Below are 18417 nucleotides of genomic sequence, written 5' to 3'. Positions count from 1 at the left end.
TGAGGCCTCTGTGAGGTTTTTTGGCTAACTGCTGCTTTGTGGATCAGTTGACTTACCAATCCGCTTCAGAGGAGTTTTACTCTGCCATTCTGCTGATTTTTTTAAGAAATGTCACCCACAAACAGGGAAAGTAGGAACACTGGCCAGTGCAGAGGGAGCTGACCTGCTCCTCTTCATTGCAGGGTGCTGAAGGAGGCTTTTATGGACTTGCAGAGCTAGGATGAGCTTCACAGGATTAATCCGGGGACTGAAGACTCACGGGAACCTTGCAAGGACTGACACCACCAGGAAGCTGAGAGCATCTGCCCCACGAGTTGCTGTGTGACCCCTCCAAGACCAGCTGATACCTGCGTGCGTGTGTGTGTCTGTGTGAGTATGTGTGTATGTGTGAGCATTCTGCCACTTTATGATGACTTTCTGTTTAAAAAGTAAGAGTTCTGTAAGACTGGTCTTATAGCCCAAGGGAGCCTCCTGTCTGTCTGTCTGCCTTCCTGTACTGAGTGTGGACATATTGATATTTTCTGATGCACACTGTATCCCTCAAACTGGTGTAGAGCATCCCTAAACCCCTAGACCCCTGCCCCGAGACAAGCCATGAGCAGGACAGGTGCTGGAGGACAATGTTTTGTAGTAGGTTTCATTTTTCAGGATTAATTAAAAAAAATAATAAATGATCATTTAACGTCTAGCTGTGTATTTACTTTTTCTGGCTGGTTGGTTGATGGCATGTATATGTTGTAGTGAGCATTTATGTCGGTGTATGCGTGTGTGATACAAAAATCGTTACTGTGCTGTGTACTGCTGTTTGGTCTACCTTTGCATGTTAGATGATTAAGGGAGATTCATCTGCAGGAGCCAACATTTAGAAAGGCTCTGTTTCTAATGTACAGCATAAAGCAGGGCTAGAGGCGGGAGGAGGAGCTCATTACCAATGGAGACGGTGATTACCTTGGCTGAAATCATGCCTTTCTCTGAAAAAGGAGAAAATAGCCCTGTTTTCAGAGAGTAATCCCCATCCCCTCACCTCTCAGAATGCCTTTCTCCCTCCACGAGCTCCTGTTGTGAAAGAACTGCACCCCCCACGTTCCTGTCACAGACTGTTCCAGCCGAGCCGATTGGGTTCGGGATCAACCCGGGAAGGAGGCCGTTTAAGGTGGGCGTGGCAGCCATTCGGCGCATTGGGGCCGCAGCAGGTGGTTTGCTGTGTTGGAGGAGTGAGCTGGGGCCCGAATGCTGACCGTGTCTCCGGGGATCTGCCGGGACACAGAGGCCTGTGGAGAGCTGCGGAGGGTGGGGGGGCTGAGATTCCATTCCCCACAGTGAGATCCATGACGAAATCTCTGTGTCAGTGTGGTGGTGGTGTGGTAGCGATCAGTACAAGAGGGTTGGACGAGGCTGCCAACCGCTGTGGTCTAACCCTGAGGTGAGACATCAGCTCGTGGTGGACAGGGTTCAGGTGAGCACAACCTGAAGGTGATAGGTATGAACTGACGAGTGTGTCAGTCAAGAGGTTACTTCCTAGCAGATGTGTCAGGGGAGGAGCATCTATACCCAGCCACGCCCCAGGTCAATGTCATGACACCTGTGTCAGTCAGGGGTTACATGGTTACAGTGTACATTAAGGATTGAAAGCTTTCCTGAAAAGGTCACCATGGTAACACCTTGATAATGTATGAGCTTGTCTTGAGGGCCATTTTGTGACCATCTTGGAAAAGCAGCAAAAATATTGCTTTGCATTTTTTATCATGTTCCCTTTCCCCAAGAAACACTTTTTTAATTTTAATACAGTCGCTCCAAATCCCACAAGTCAGATACTAATTGGAAGATAACGCTGTTTGATATTTCCACAAAATGGCTCGTGGCTCTTGAAAAGTTATTCCCTGCAATCTATTTTATCTCAACAGCTTTTTTTCCACAGAGCAGAATCTTGCAGAGCCCTTTTAATTCATACATGATGTGTGGCTGGCTTTCCGAGGTTGGCAGTTTAATTTCAGTGCTTCCTCCAGCGAATCAGTTCCAGGTCAAAGTTCACTACTGCTGCAGCGTCTGTGTTTGATGATCATTTTAAAAACGTTACTGAGGATCAGTAGGTCAGAGCTGATTGAAACCCCAATGGTTGGCAGTTTAAAGTGCAGTGTCACAGTGATTGGCCTGTGATGGTTGGGTCTGTAAGTGTCTTCTCTCTGTGCTGTGAGATCAGATTTGACAGACATGGCAGAGTCTGAAGCAGAAGGAGAAATGATGTGGAGTGTGTGGAATGGGGAGACACGCGTGACTCCATCAGAGTACACACTCATTAAAAAAGATTACACAAGCACACAAACACACATTCCTAAAACACGCACGTGCAAATACACACACATCATGGAGCACATACACGTACTCGGGGAGCTCATGCACTTAAACGCACAAATCGTCAGAGAGCAGACACACATTTAGAAAGCTTACACACACGCACACACATTCAGAAAGCTCACAGAAACACAAATTCACAACAACATCAGAGAGGACACAAATAGTCAGATAGCTCACGCGCACACATGATCAGAGAGCACACGCAAATTCAGAAAGCTCGCACATGCGGTTCCTATTAGACTGCTTACACACACACATTCAATTAGCTTGCGCACACACGCACACAGTCAGAAATCTCACATACGCACCACGAGACAGCCTACGCCCACAGCACCATAAAGCTCACTCGCATGGGATCAGAATGCTCACGCACACACCAGCAATATGCATGCACATCTCGCAAAAGCACACACACACACAGGGTCAGATATCCTGTGCGCACACACATCATAAAGCGCACGCACATGCCATGGGAGTGGATCAAAGGATAGTTCTCACACACACACATACACAAACACTGCATCAAAGAGCTTGCAAAAAATACCCTTGTATCAGTAGTGACGGTCAGAGGAAAGGAACATGTTCCAAAACACATGCATCTCCAAATACCCCAGCGTGCCGTTTCCTAACACCCGCAATGTGAACCAAACCATTAGCACAGGGAGACACAGCCCAGTGACCACAGGAATCTGTGTGCAGTGGGGAAAGAATTTCATTTTGTTGCTTTCATGCATTGTTTATGATTCATGAAGTTTTGCATTAGCGTGGACCGGCCAAATGGCCAAATGGAGTCATTTATTTTTGCTTGGAAGCATTTTTGCTTGTTTTCAATTAAATTTTGCAAACTTAATTCCAAATACTGAATGTTTTTTTTCCAGTATGTTTCATAAGGGTATGCATTATATATGAAAGGGTGAGTTATGAGCCATGCTTCCATAAATACAGGTATTGACATTTTATGTACAAAATTACATTCTGAAATGTGGAGTTCATGTGAAGGGGAACTCTCGGTTCTTTCTTGGCAGTGATGTTTTGGTGCTGGTGGCAGGAGAATTTTGAATTTTTAAAGCCTCCGTTTCATGAGCTTTTCAGCGAGTACTGGGAGATTTGCTTCCCTTTGTCCTTCTGAAAACCTTTACTTTTTCGACCTTGAACTCGTCGGTCCCTGAAGGATTTCATCTGTCTGTATCCCAAATCCTCGGTGGTTTGACAGTGTCGTTGTTTTCTAATATTTCGAGGACAAAGGAGAGGGTTATTGTGACAGCCTGCCAATTTCATGGCACATCGTGAATCAGCCTGTCCTCAGAAGACCTGTTTGGTTTTGACAAAAGAACGCAAAAAGACATTTTGTCCTCTGTGTAAACGGCATCATTTAGGTTGGCAATTTCCTGGCATATTCAGGCTGTGTCATAGTTCTTCTTTAAAAACCTGGGATCTTAGTCTACGGAGAAGGATTTAATGGAGTATTGATTGAAAGGCCTCAGACCCCACCTGTCTGGGTGTGCTAACTGTCAATCAAGCTTTCCCAAGTAGCTGACCATTCTTACATATTCGAGCTTTCTGATTGGCCAAGACTTGAACCATTGTTTCATCATCATCTCTTTCCTAATGGCCAGCATTTGATACATTGTTGCATCATCATCAGACCTTCACTGGTCTGATTCTGTTACATCATGGACCCCTCATAAGTGTCCACTATCACTATATAACCTACTGTTTGATCATGACCAAGCCTTCCAAAGTAGCTGTTTGACCCATTGTTACATCATGAAGGCTTCAGAGTTGCTACAGTTTGAATTACTGAAGAATTATTAAGCCTTCCTAAGTGGCTAGATTGTATCCCACTGTTGCATCATCAGTCTTCCCTAAGTGGTCAGATTTGGTCTCATTGTTACATCCTTCCCAAATACCCTATTATAAACCTAATCATCTTGCTTTCCGCATCCATCTCCATAGGATTTCATATCATTTTAATGCCTCCAGAGTGCCAGCAACTCGTGGTGGTGATGCATCTTATGGCATTGAAGTGGGGAAAAAAATTTGCATCATAACCCTCCTTGAAATTATGATTGGATTGAGCAGTGCATGAGTGAAACTGTAACTAAAAAGCCCTGAACTCTCACCCCAATGATTGTAACATGAAGCTATCGTGTGGTGAACATGAGGCGTTGGCAAGGTCAAAGCAAACAGCAACAGATTTCTGACAAGAGTTAAGGACATGGAGCCCTTTCGAGCATGCTGTTCTTCGGGGAGGGTCGGTTCTCTCCCTCGGGCCGGACCGAGTGTTTTCCAGCCCCTTCTTCTTTTTAAGAAGGCTGTTTCACTCTTTCTGGTTTCCTTGAGGTCTGTCACGGTGTTGAGCTGGTATGCCCTTCAGCTGACATTTTTCAAAGTGAGTATCTTCATAGAGGCGCCTTCAGATCCTGTAGATCTCGTAATTACCATACATCACATATGCTCCTAGTTTCCCAGCCCCTTCCGCAATGGGCTCCGTATTTATCATGCATAGTAAGCGCATGTCTGCCACGCTCCATTAATCTGCAAGTGGGTAATTGCTCCTCCGAAATTAAATCATGAGGCTCGGCCCTTGCCAACCTGACGTCACCCATCTGTTTCCCGTTTAGCAGAGTGACGGGCCCGGTCCACCCCCCCCTGCGGGGGAGAGGGCGGTCCCGGCGGTGGCTGCAGTCCAGTTCTTTCTGTGGTCACCCCCTCCACCCCCCTCCCCGCCTCCCCGGGGGGTGATCACACCAAACCGCGATGACGGTTTGAGCGCAAGTCACACTCCTCCGGGTGTTGGTGGGACCGCGCTTCGGAATGTCTGTTTTATGCTGTGTTTAAAAGTAAAGCAAAGTTCACGGGTGAGGAGAGAGACAACGCTGGCCAAGGTGGGCTAGGGACAGTGCCTGAGCCTTAAGGACCATACTGCTAAGTATTTATCATAGCATGGAGGAGACTCTACTGCTATGAGAAGGACCTGACAATCATAGTATCCTATACTTATCATGGTGTGGAGACTCTACTGCTATGACGAGGGCCTGAGAGACATTTCACTGACAAAAAATATTCTGATGGCTCCAAATTCTTCATTTCAAACAACACCTAAACTTTAAGCAGCCTAAGAGTAGCTTCTCTTAAAATGCAGTTATAAAACAGTCTCCAATATTAGCATCATTACTAGCATCAATTTTTAAATCCATTTTTTAAATTAAATCCATTGTTTAATTTCTTTTACACATATTATGAGAAATTACATTTCTTAGAAGCTGATTCACATAATGCCTTGAGAATATTATGAGAAAATGATTGTCTTCTAGGGCAATGTGTAGTTCTTGGAATATTTTATTATATTATATTCTGTGACCTGTTTTCACCTCTGTGTCAGGTCTGGAGGTCAGGTGCTGGCTCTTTCCTTGCTCAGAGGAACAGCATCCCGCAAACCACCTGGAATTCAAACCCGCAACCCCTCTGGCTATGCCACGCCCCTCGGCACCATACCATCCGTTTTTATGTGGGAGCTGCTGACGCAGAGAAAAGCTAAAAAATAGCGAGCAAAAACAGGTGACCTGTTGAGAAAGGGCAGCTGTGTATTGATTGTCAGCATCCTCTCGTTCCCCCGGTGACCGCATCCCTGTTGACTCTTCAAATCCCGCTGAGAGTTTTGCTCCCGCTGTGATTTAATTGAGGGACCGCTGGGGTGCTGAGGTCTGTCCTTTGCGGGGGATGGCGAGACGATCTGCAGGAGAGCGCAGAAATTTCCAAGCACTGTACACTCATACACACGTACACACACCCACACAAATACACACACACACGCATGTACACACCCACACAAACACATACACACATACACACACTAAGACCATGCACTACCCAACTCCTCAGTGACTCTCTTTTCAATTGCCTGATTTTAATATTAATTTTAATATTCATATTACTTCATCACTGTAGTAGTCAACTGTAGTACTCACAAAGGTGTCTTTAAGGACTGTTGAGCACAATTTTTGCTCTAATCATCTACTTGGACAAATTAATGCAATTAAAGTAATACCAGAAAGCCTTTGAAAGAGCTTTCTTTTGCGTAGTCTTGCTTTTTGATATGAACGATTGGGCGCCTTCGGAGGACATTAGACCAGTCAGCTCTGTTTGAAACCGTAAAGTGATGTCAGAGCAGACTGCGTATCAGACACATCTGACTCGGTTCCCTCCTTAAAGGCCCGGCAGTTATGAGTCACAATTCCCAGAGCCTCACGAGAACACGCAGTTAATGGCTCGACTGCTGGCTTACAAGCCCAGGGGGAGCGGGCCTCTGAAAGCCACGCGCCACTCCCCGGTGACTTCTAAACCGGTTTTCTAACAGTGTCTGTGCCTGCATCGCCCTCGTTCCGCTGTGTCAGTGATGCGGGGGGGAGGTGAAACGGGGTCAGGCGGCTTGGTCACCGCATCCTTGACCGGCGCGTTTGGAGACCTGAGGGAGAGATGCTGGAGGACTGCGGTGCTGGGGGGGGGGGCAGCACATGCAGTGTGCTCTGGTCCACCCACATAGCCCTGAGCTCCTTTTCACTCCGGAACAGTCACAGAGAGTGATTCATTCGAGCGGCGTGTGACTTTTTCACCTCTCTGAGCTGCTGTTGGATGTCGTTCCCATAAGGCTTTCTCCCTCTGCAGAAAAACGGCAGTGATTATTGCTGCCGCCATTACTGAGACATCTTTGTTGGATTAATGCGTACGTGCTCACCACTGATCAAGACCACGTCTTCAAATACTGGTGTCTGATAGTCTGAGGCCTTGCCTGTGTTCCATTCCATAACTCCTTTGGGACACAGACTCCCGGATAGTGCTAATGTAATTAGGTTATGCTAGGCTTGTAGAACTGCAGTTGAAATCTGTGGGGCTGGAGAGCAAGGTTCTGTGCCCTCTCTGTCAGTGATGGATGAAGTCTTGTTTGATTCAGTTGCTGGCGTGTGGATGTGATGGGAAGATAAATCATACACATGCATGCAGTTTGACGGGTTGGGGCATTAGAGTGCTGTAGGGAAGAAGAAACTGCATTATTAACGTGCAATGCTACCTCCACCTCAGGGATATCGAGGGTGTTGTGTCGGTTTGCTGTCCTGTGTCGGATTTATCCGAGTGCTGTCACATGTGGTGTAGAGTATGCGTGCGTGTGCATATGTGTGTGCAGCACTCTTTTGGACTGCCACTCCCTGTCTAACAGTGTAACAGTAACAGTGATACTGTAACACTGTGTCACACTGTGTAACAATGTGACACTGTAACAGTGATACTGCATTTGGGCGCAGGTGTTGCCCAGCAGTATGGGGAGTCCATCAGTCATCACTGATTTTCACCTGTGTTAATCTACATTCACCTGTGTCCACCCCCCCCCCCCCCCCCCCACCTCACCCCCATCCCTGGTACATGCTGCGTCAGGCTCAACACCCACCCGGGAGAACATCTGCTCCGTACTGGGAAAAAGACATGGCCAAACCAGGATAAGGGTCCACTTTTTTTGAAAAAAAAAAAAAACAAACCCCCCAAAAAAATCTCTCCTCGTGATAAAACCAGCCAGGGGCCACTGGCGCTCCCTCAGCCCGTGATGCAGTCGTCATGGCGCCATGCTCCATCGTCATGACAGCGTTGTGCGGGGCAGGGGAGCAATCTGGACATTTCCAGCTCCTGGGTGAAGAGGGGTCTGGCAGTCTAGATGTGCTCTTCTCCCAGACCCACACATTTCCAGTAGAACTGAACTCAAACCGATCTCTCTTTGGCCCAAAGCCAGGATGCACTTTACAGAACAAGCTTATGGTGAAATCGCTGTAAGAATTCATGTGTCAGAAAAGGCTTTTTTTTGGGGGGGGGGTTCCCTGTTTTGAGTTTTGGAGAAAATCCAAGCAGCTGGATTATGACCACTTTCAGACACATGGGTCCTTTGCACAGCCTGTCCATTTACAGAAGGTTGCATAATCAGTGAAGCAACTCGGGCTTCACTTAAGAACATTGCTCGAGGCCACAACAGCAGCGTCGCATCTAAAATTCAGACCTGACACCTGGCTGATTGCAAATCCAGCTTCCTAACTGCACCCACAGACCCACCGGTGTTACTAAAGCTATTGGAAACTCGCTTCAGTCTAAAGAAATCCTTCATGTGTTCCATCTCTCATGGGCATGAGCGGTGAGGTGAAGAAGTCTATGTGTGGAGATCTACGAGCGGAAACGCATTCATTTGTGATGTTTGGCTTTCTTCTTCTGTCCGACTTTGCGAGCGCCCGCTCTGTCCGTAGAGCTTTGTCTGAGCCCTGTGTGCTTCCCGCTGCACTTGATAAAAATTCCAACCTTGCAGCTATTCATCAAGGTTACGGATCTACATCGGGACCCTCGGGGGAACACAGACCTGATTCTGTTTCCCTTCATTCCAGGAGTCAGGAGGAATTAATCTGAAGGTAAACTAAATTTAGTCATTAGACTGCTGCTGACAGATTTACTGACACAGGTTTGCAGGATATCATCTCCGTGACTAACCTTGATAGAGGCTGGATTGTGAAGTACATCCTCCTAACCTATAATTAGAGATATCAGTGCAGGGCAAGCAATCAATAACACTAAGAGCTATTTTAGGAAAAATGGAAGTAATATGCAATGTTCTGGAGACATCAGGTTAACATTGCAATGTCCATTGTAACAAGTGTATAGTCTATAATGCTATGATGCTATAATGACTGGGAGCAGATTTACACTAAGATATGACCTGAGGTCTTGGGGTTAAACCCACCATGCAACACTGTCTGCGCAATTGCTTTCATGGCTGCTGTTCCCCCTTACCCTCTCACCCTGCCTGTTACCTCGACTGCCCTCATCTCTGAAGCCCCAAGCTGTATGCCTGGCAGTCACCTCCTTCTGCAGGTAAGAGGACGAGAGAGGGACGCCATCTTGGCTACCTCAAGGAAAGCCTGACTTTTACCAGGGATCTAAAGGTTTGAGCAAACAGAACATCTGGAACCACTCAAGCTGTGAGCATGCAGTCTGAGATGCATAATATCATGACCATGATCATCATTTCTATTATCATTATTGTTATTATCATTACTATTACAATTACTATTATTATATCCATGGCAGCTTACAGTTATAAATGACAGCGCAAAATACAAACAGCAAATGAGGAAGCACCATATATCCTGTACTATACAACTATCACAAAAGCAGCTACCGCAGACAAAGCTCCAACAAATACTCATTTCTAAACAACTCAACGATAAATCATGGTCATCTTTAATTGTCAGCTACGCGTACAATAATGCACTGTAAAATAGTGGCAGACAGATGTGACTGATGTGTGTTTTCCCGCAGTCAAGGACGGAGAACCACAGAGACCAGGACAAATTAAGCCAACGTGCTTGACGCGGTCAGCGACATCGAACGCGGGACTCATCTGTCATTAGGGGAGATTGGATGTGATGCAAACGGCACCACAGTGCTGGTCCCGTGGGGTATGTAAGCTGATTTGAGAATAGGGGGGGAGGAGGGGGCAGGCGGTTTCAAAGCTTCGGTAAGATTTGAAATGCTGAGAAATAGAAGGGCGCCAGTGTTGCATCCATCCGGTCCGCGCTGTCACCCCAACACTGAGTCTGTGTCCAGAGACTGGAGACTCTCGAGGGGAGGCACCCTGTCAGAAAGCCTTCATTTTATGCTGGTGTGGGAGTCCAAAGCTGCATTACATTACATTACATTATTGGCATCCAGAGACACTTACATAGGTTACAATTTTTCATGTTACCCATTTAAGCAGCCGGATATTTAGTGAGGCAATTCTGGGTTAAGTACCCAGTACCCTTACCCGAGGGTACAACAGCAGTGCCCCAGTGGGGAATCGTACTGGCAACCTTCTAATGAGTCCTGCTCCTTACAGCTATGCTACACCGCTGCCCTTAATCAGCTCCTTGATGATCACCGACTTTGATACGAATGGCAACTTTTGGTGGTCAGGTAGAAACAGCAAAGACCAAGCTGGGGCCCGTTTCCCTCTGATTTTGTTGAGCGTCACTGCCAGGCTCTGTTGGGGAGCTGTCCATGCGTCACCGCCGGCCGAGAGCGCCTCTCCCTCCAAGATTAAAGTGAGTTTTTTTGGACGGGAGCCGCGTCCTCAAAACTCAGACTGTCACTCTTAATCCTTTGAGCACCGCGGCTCAGTTATAGCGCCAACAAAGGCCACTCTCTCCTCGTCTGAGCAGAGTCCGTGGACAGGAAATACGCCAAGCTGCTCCACTCCCTGCTTTTAAACTCTCAGCTTCATAAAGAGCCAGGAACCTACAGACAAGGCAGGGAAGGGGCTGAATGATGTTGGGCTGTCTCAAATTAGATGGTAAATCTGAAGTAGCTCATATGTGTCAATGTAATTTGTCGTTGTTCTCTCATCAGTGAACGATCCTCGTGCGTCTTGAATGTGAAACTGACAGAGTGAGTCCGGGTTGGCGCTGGAAGGTCGAGCTGCCCATAAAATTCATTCTGAGGTTGATATTCCTTTTGCGGCCACAAGAGGGCCACCAAAAGGTCCATATACAGTTTATGTGATGGATATTTGAAATGATAGGACCCTATCCGGATAGATGCATATTACATAAATTGCTTAATTTTTTGACAAGGCCCAATGTGAGATTTAGCTGCATCATTTGAGGCTTTTGGTTTCAGGGTAGCCCTTGGCACAACAATTCGCAGAAGATCACAGCAGAGAATTCACCCTGCTGCTGGATATAAATCCTTGCAGTGCGCTGTTTCGATGGCATTCACCTCCAGGTAATGAGCAGTGCTGTCCGGGCGTTTGGACGCATTACCACAGACCAGAAATCCATCCTCTGTCTATGAGGCTCTGGTACAGTCAGTGGTCCTATGTTTCTCATTGGATGTTTTGTTCCAGACCATGGCCATTCAAGAACATTGACAGAGACAGCATTCTGAGAGTAGAATGCACTAAGGTAACTGTCCGGTCAATGTGTAAGGAATCTGTGGCCTTGCTATCACACAGCCTGCACAAATGGATCATTATACTTAGAGCTAATGTTTCCACTCACATTTAGCAAGCTTTGAGATTTCTGTTCGAACATTTAGTCAATTCATTGACGGTCTGTGGAGGATGTGCGCTGGAGACTCAAGTGTCTGAGGACCTGTGTTTGTTTCTACCCTAAATTGAGAGACTGTTTCAATAGTTCTATCAAAACAAATTTCTATTTCCCGTGTCCTTCTCTTCTTGTATTCATACACGGTTAACACGAAGGGATGACAATAGCTTCTCCGTGCGCAGGATTACAGGAAAATAGCTCCTGATGGAAGTGAATTGTGTGCGTCCTGGTCAGCATGCGCTCACATAGCATCGTTGAGTGTCCCCATCGACTGGCTTCGGCGGCCCATCGGAGGCGTCAGTGCCTCTTTGTAATAATTACAGCCTGCGAATCCGCGGCTGTTGGCCGTCCTCCCTCCTGCAATATAAATATGAATAATGAATAACTATAATGATGATAAATGTTCAGTACATAAATACCGCGGCTCGCCGAAATGACTAAAATCACAGTGCACCAGATTGCTGCTCGAAGGGCTATGATATTCAGCAGACGTCGTAAGGAGCAGGGGAAGGTTAGAATATACAGTAATTTGTCACCAGCGCTGTCGGGCAATAACCTGTTAAAGCTTGAGTGACGCTCATGAATTTTAAGACGAACGACGGGGAGACAGGCAACTACTTTGTGTGTTTTCGGGCGGTTGACTGTGAGGCTGTCTGCAAGCGCTATCTATCCATTCTTGGTAACTTTGCATTTGACAGCTCTGTCATGACAAAAAGATTAGATTGTGCAGCAATCGAGAATGGACTTTTGACCTTCAGTTTCTGTTTAGCGCTGTTCCAAATACATTTTTATTGTATCTGCGCATGATTTGCGTCCATTACGTGAACCTCTGATCTCTTCCGCGATAGTAGGACAGTGTTCGTTTGCACGACCGGTGACAGCCACGTTTCATATTGCACAGAGATATCCTCCAAGCTTGCAACTAACAGTAACAAATCCTCGCTATTGCTGTTCTCTATACCGAGAAAGATGTTCTTTCACCTCGTGATTTTTTTCTCGTTTTCACTTGCCGGTTCTTCATTTACTTATTTATTTATTTGGCATGACGCCCGTTTCCTCCTCGACTAAAGTGCAACACTACACTTACAGAATACAAATTACAGCTAGGCGAGTACAGTGCACCCATAATGCGCTGATGTTCAAGCAATGAAAAAATGTTAAGTTTGTTAATTATGATTTCATGGCGTTCAGAATGCAATATTTCATAATGAAATGAAAATGGCCAATTAGTAAAGGTCTGTTTTCACAGATCGTTATAATGTGCTCCTCATCTTTTGATGGGGCAAAACACAATAGTTCGCCCTAAACCCACCAACGGCTCGCTAGTGTACTCATATTACATTATCTTATTTATTTATGACGACTTCGATTTCCCCTTTACTCTCAGTCAGATCCTTCTGGCTCCGTGATTCTCAGGAAATATTTCCTTAACTCAAATAACGTTCACGTCTGTTACTCTGTTTGTATATATCAATTTCTCATATGCTGAGTGTACTGTTTCATCCGTCTCCCAATAAACCTCCTCATTCAGGACATCTGATAAACTAATTAACCTCCAGGTTTATTGGGTTTCCTCGCGTGCAGGTAGAGGTAATCAACATTTCTCTTACAGAGCGCATGCGCGAGTAGGCGGTTGCTTGCGGCTCGCTGTGTAGCAGTGCTAACACAAGCGACTTGTAGTGTCTGCCTGTGCGCCTGCGAGAGTGAGATGGTATGCCACGGATCTAAATGTTTTAACAAATTTAATCAGCATGCGAGCCGAGGAGGAACATGACAGCGCACAGCCGAGAGAAGATTTCCTCCCCCCTGTGCCTCTCCGTCCTTTTCGGTCCGGGAAGAGGAGTTTTTTGCTACGTTGTGCTGGTTCTGGTCTGCGCGCTGTGCTACAGTAACTCGCTGCGAGGGGAGTTTGTGCACGACGATGTTTGGGCGATCATCAACAACCCCGATGTCAGACCAGGCTCCAGCCTGCGGAACATCTTTTTCAATGACTTTTGGGGGAAGAGGATGGCCGATAACACTAGCCACAAATCCTATAGACCGCTATGCGTCCTCACCTTCAAGTAAGTTTTCTCTTCATAGCTGTTTTCTGGTTGCGCTTGCCAGATGAATATCAAGTTCATTCCGCTGTGTTACAGTTTGGTCTTCTGCATTCTAAAGATTGGCAGCTGGATTAATTTTAGACTAATGACTGAGACATGCGGGCAAGGTAAACTCCTGTTGTACTGCCGCAGTTCCCAGATGTCTGCTGATAGTTTAGAATTCACTTCAGTAATTTGGGATTTGAGCCTTTGACAGCTCATGCTGTCCAGGTGTGATTTTCAACCTACGACACTAAAAAGTTCCCAAGCGCTCACTCGTGGTATAAACGGGCACCACTGGGCCGATCGTAAATATGCGTGTAATGTTTCGAAACAGTCTGGATTGTTGAAATAAACTGAGCATATAGTGTTGTGCGTATAGTAGCAACTTATAAAATAAATAACAAGTATTTTCATTGGAGAGAAAGGGAAATACGAAATAAAAACAACTAATAATAGGAGGTTTTAGGGACCAAGCCGTTGGATATTACGTGTGCTGTAGTTGCGGTTCATGCGTGGGTTTTAACACTTGTTGCGCAGTAGTCTTGACATTTTCTATTTGCGAATTGGAACAGTTTACATTTCTTTCCCTCGTGCGTGTCTTGACGTTTTCGGCACAGCCATACATGACAAACTCGATTATATAGGTTACTTAATGACCAGCAGCTTCGTATTGTACTGCTATTGTAATGTCAATGAAGTAATAACGGACAAACTAAGTAGTCATTTCATGTCGACCACATCTGGCTGCTCGCGGGAGGGCTTTTCTGTGCAATCGTGTGGGGAGCGCGCATACCACTGAATCAGTGCGATGGGATTGACTCGTGATGTATTTACACATTTCTAAGAATTAGCTTCCCAAAATCGGGAAAGCACTGTGTGTTTTATATGTCATGAAATTCCGAAAATTCTGCACCTGGAGTGGACGACGTTTAGTTGTGCATGTGGTTAGTGTCTCTCCCTAAAACTCTACTTTCAACAATTACGACATGCTTGCAAAAGAATTTGATAGCAACCTCTATGCACACTAAGAATCTGCGCGTTGCAGTGCTGCACGTATTAAGCCTAGTGTTTTTTCACGTCTGTAGTCGCTGACTGGCAGGTGTGTGGTATTATGCGACATTCGCCTGTGGCTGTCTGGACGCATTAGATCCTGCAGGTTCCGTTTAGTGGTGACTTGAGGCTTTGAGATAATGAAAGTAAGCCGTCCGCTTGGTAGATTGGAGGGGTGTGTACCGCAGCTGTCCCGTCCCTGTTGGTGTGGACGTTGAACAGAGGAGGGGGGTGGGGGTGGTCTCCAGGTGTGTCTAGTAAAACAACACTCTTTAGTTGTTAGTGTCCCACGTGCTGAAGAAATCTGGAACCGTTTATAGCAGAATGGGGCACCTCCATTTCAATAGGCTGTATCTTTTGAAGAGATCGCGGACGTTTCCCTGCAGGGACGGGGATCGGTCGTTTTGCGTCTGTGCTATCGATTTTGGATTCCGTCTCTGTCCTGGAAACTGTGGGTAGCGGTCAATATCCCAGATGTATTGCTGCGCAACCGGGGATTTGTCTTTTTTTTTTTTTTTAACGGCTGTCACTCAAACGTAGGCTGTACCGAGAAGGAGGGAAACGTTAACTAACGTTCAGGATGAAACAGGAAAAACTCGCCAAAAACTGGTTGTTACTTTCACTTTCGTTGTCTTAACTTCAATCGATATGTCCACAGAGAAAAATCTGCTGTTCATTATATCGGGGGTAAGGCTGGCCGCTGCAGTAAGATCCCGTTGATGCAGTTGTACCTTGGTGAGGAGGAGAGAGGTGGCTGTGCGTCTTTCTTTTCAGTGTTTACTGAATACATATAGTACATGCAGATGGTTTCATGTGTAACTGTGTTGGTTGAATGGCAGATTACCTTCAGCAGCTTTCCACAACCATTTAGTTCCCAGTGTCCTTATCCTGCTTCACACACAGATTCTCTCTCTTCCTCCCTCCCTCCCTCCCTCTCATATTTCATAAGTTCATAACTGCAGGGACCAAGTGAGGGAATAACATCAGCCCAGTACATGTATATGGAATAACGCTGGAGCTGAGAGAGAATCATGATGTCACACTCTAGTTGACACAAGTCCTGCGGTCATTGAGGCATAATTTAGTGCCACCAACACCACAGATCCACAGCTGTGCTTTGGAATAAGTGCATTGTGTGTAGCATCTCTTACATGAGGAAACCCTGTCTTTGCAGTATCAGTCAATACGGCTGCTTTCAAAGCGCTCCTCTCATATCTTCACCTTTGTCAATGGCGAGCTGTCCTGCTTTACTGCATTGCCGCACTCTGGAATGTTCTCCTCCCGGTGTCAGCCGATATCCGTGACCTTGGAGCCATCGGCATGCGGCCGTGTTTAGTCTGTGCGCCGATGTTTCCGGCTGAAACTTCCTCAAGGTGACGGGAGACGGGCAGCCCCCGCTGCGCTTTTTAACCCCCCTTTTCCACAGCAGCGTGGAGCCCCTTCCAGGAGGAGCAGCGAGTCGGTGCGCCAGGGAGGAGAGAGGGGCCAGGGAGAGGGGGGGCGAGAGATACGGAGAAGGGGGGAGAGAGACGACTTTGTCGTTTGGAAACGCAGCATATCGTGCATGCTTAACTATCGAGCTCGTGTGTGTCGTGGACGGCAGCTTGTCATAGGTTCTCGTTCCCATGTCATCGTCTCCCCCTGGCTATGAGGTCACTCACAATGTTGTCTGTGATAGGGTGTTGGCTTAGCTCTTATACCAGCTGGAGACATGTTTAAAACTGGATTTCTGTTTGCTTTCAGAAGCAGTATGTGGACCACTTCTATTTGTTATACTCCACAAAAAAGCAGTATATTACATTTCCTTTGTTTTTCCCTCAGAAATTGTCATCTTTTGAGAGATGGCTCACCAAGCAATTACTGGGTGAGAAATGCTGTTGGAAACCATTGACCTTGGCTAAAACTGGAAAGCATTTAATTAAGGGGTCTTTTTTTATCAACGCAGCTGATGGCCTGAATTTCTTATGAAATTCAGCCCATCTGTTTTTGAAAGCAATCTACACTCAGAGCTCTCTAACAGAGACACGGCGATGAGACTCATTTGCTTCGTATTGTACTGCTGAAATTCTCGATATCAAATGGATCAATTCTCGCTTGAGCTGCCTTGCGGGCAAAGTGGAAAAAAAAGAAGACAAACACACTCTGAAAATGTCTGTTTAATTAAATCCATTACTGGGAAAAAAAAAATATGTTCAATATTTCAGCATAATTTAAAACACTGGAGCAGAAATGAGTCGGCTCATGCAAGCGTGTAGAATTTGAATTTGGCCAGAAACAATTACAGCTCACGGGGTTGTAGCCTGTTTGAGTTTCTAACCCGTTCTCCTGTGTGTGTATGCAAGGTAATGGGGAACAAGGAGATGGGAAAGAAAAAAAAAACCTTGAACCACAAATCAGATTTAACCCCTTTTTTGTGTTGACTCCATCAAGACACACAGAGAACCACACTGATGCACGATACAATGAAAGTGTTCTAGGTGTTCTAGGTGTTCTAAGTGTATCTAGGAACTCGGGATCAATTCTGTGTTCTCCGATTGCTATACCAGGGTTCCCCTGTTTCCTAGTTCAGGGTTTTTCAGCTTTCATTGGAGCTCCTGTTGTATAAACGTTTGCTCATCCAGCTGTATGATATTTCGGGGCCATAAATGTGAGGATTATTATGGCCCCGTGTGCTGGCGGTGTTAACTGCTGTTGTAAACTCTAGTATACTTTTGATTGTCTTGTCTCATTTTCCATCTATTGTCCTCCCGCTGTCTGTATTACAGCATCTGTCTGTATCAGAGGTTTGCTGCTGCTGTGATGGACAAGTCAGTGTAACGTGGCAATCAGGACCGAGCAGGAATCCCAGAGGTTGTGAACCGCAATGCTGGCCATGTCACAAGCCAGGGAGTTTTGGAGCAGGGACTATAAGCGTGATTAGTTGTGCGTGCGTCTCCAGAAATCTCAGGGCGTGATCTCCATTCATTTCTGCCTGAGGGACCAGAGTGCTGGTCCAGGGGACTGCTGTTTACTGATCGGCTTCCTTTAATTACATATCAGGCTATTTACATGTTCTGTTTTACTCTATTATTTTCATAGCGTGTTGCTAGTTCATTTTTAATCTCACTGTCTGCACCTACTCCTGTTATATGCATAACTCTGTTTAAGTTCATAATTCATAGCCAAAGTTCAATCATAGCCATGATTAGTTATCAGGACTGTAAACAGCTGTTTCCTGATGTACACCAAGTGTGGCACTTTTCTATTTTGCCGTTTGTTTTGGTATTTTGGTAAATGTGGTGGTGGTTCTCAGCTTCATCTCCAGTACACCCCTGCTACAATAAGGACAAAGTAAGGCTGAAAAATTATGAGCAGTTTATGCCACAGTCCAAATCATTACATATCTAATTGGAGCTTGAAGTTAATTTGACCTTCTCTGGGAAAAAAAAGTCCAAAAAGGCATTAGAGTACAAACCCCAGCAAATGCGCCTGGCAAGTTGTTGAGCACGCTCTGAGTTAACTGTTCTTTCCTTAAATCATGAAGGCTTGATAAGTCCCACGAAAATTTGGTTTTTCTTTATAGCCCTGCTGTAGGTACCTTTTACATCAGTCCTTGGAGTCATGTAGTCAGTCAGTCTGAACTGTATGAGGTATGGAGGAGAGATCTGAATTGGTTGTACACCATGGAATTCAAAAAGCAATACCATTGTATTAATTTAATTGTATGGCTCAAAGCATGTTGCTCCCTCTACCTAAATGCACTTCTATTCTTGCAGTGCCCTTAGGCTATCAGAATGAAGTGTCCTGCTAGTCTAATAGGTTCCTTTTCATCT

At 45.8% G+C, this 18417-nt stretch overlaps 1 protein-coding gene across 1 annotated transcript in view; it reads left to right on the top strand.

Annotated features, from left to right (window-relative positions):
- Positions 1-13189: 13189 nt before the first annotated feature.
- Positions 13190-18417, top strand: part of LOC118771983 (protein O-mannosyl-transferase TMTC1-like) — a 90573-nt gene continuing 85345 nt past the window's right edge. The window contains exon 1 of the mRNA XM_036520193.1: positions 13190-13534. Within this exon, the coding sequence (XP_036376086.1) occupies positions 13242-13534 (293 nt within the window). The 5' untranslated portion in view covers positions 13190-13241. The remainder of the gene's footprint in view (positions 13535-18417) is intronic.

Source organism: Megalops cyprinoides, chromosome 25 (assembly GCF_013368585.1).
Source record: "Megalops cyprinoides isolate fMegCyp1 chromosome 25, fMegCyp1.pri, whole genome shotgun sequence".
In the NCBI taxonomy this organism is placed as follows: domain Eukaryota; kingdom Metazoa; phylum Chordata; class Actinopteri; order Elopiformes; family Megalopidae; genus Megalops; species Megalops cyprinoides.
This window is presented reverse-complemented; position numbering and strand designations above follow the sequence as displayed.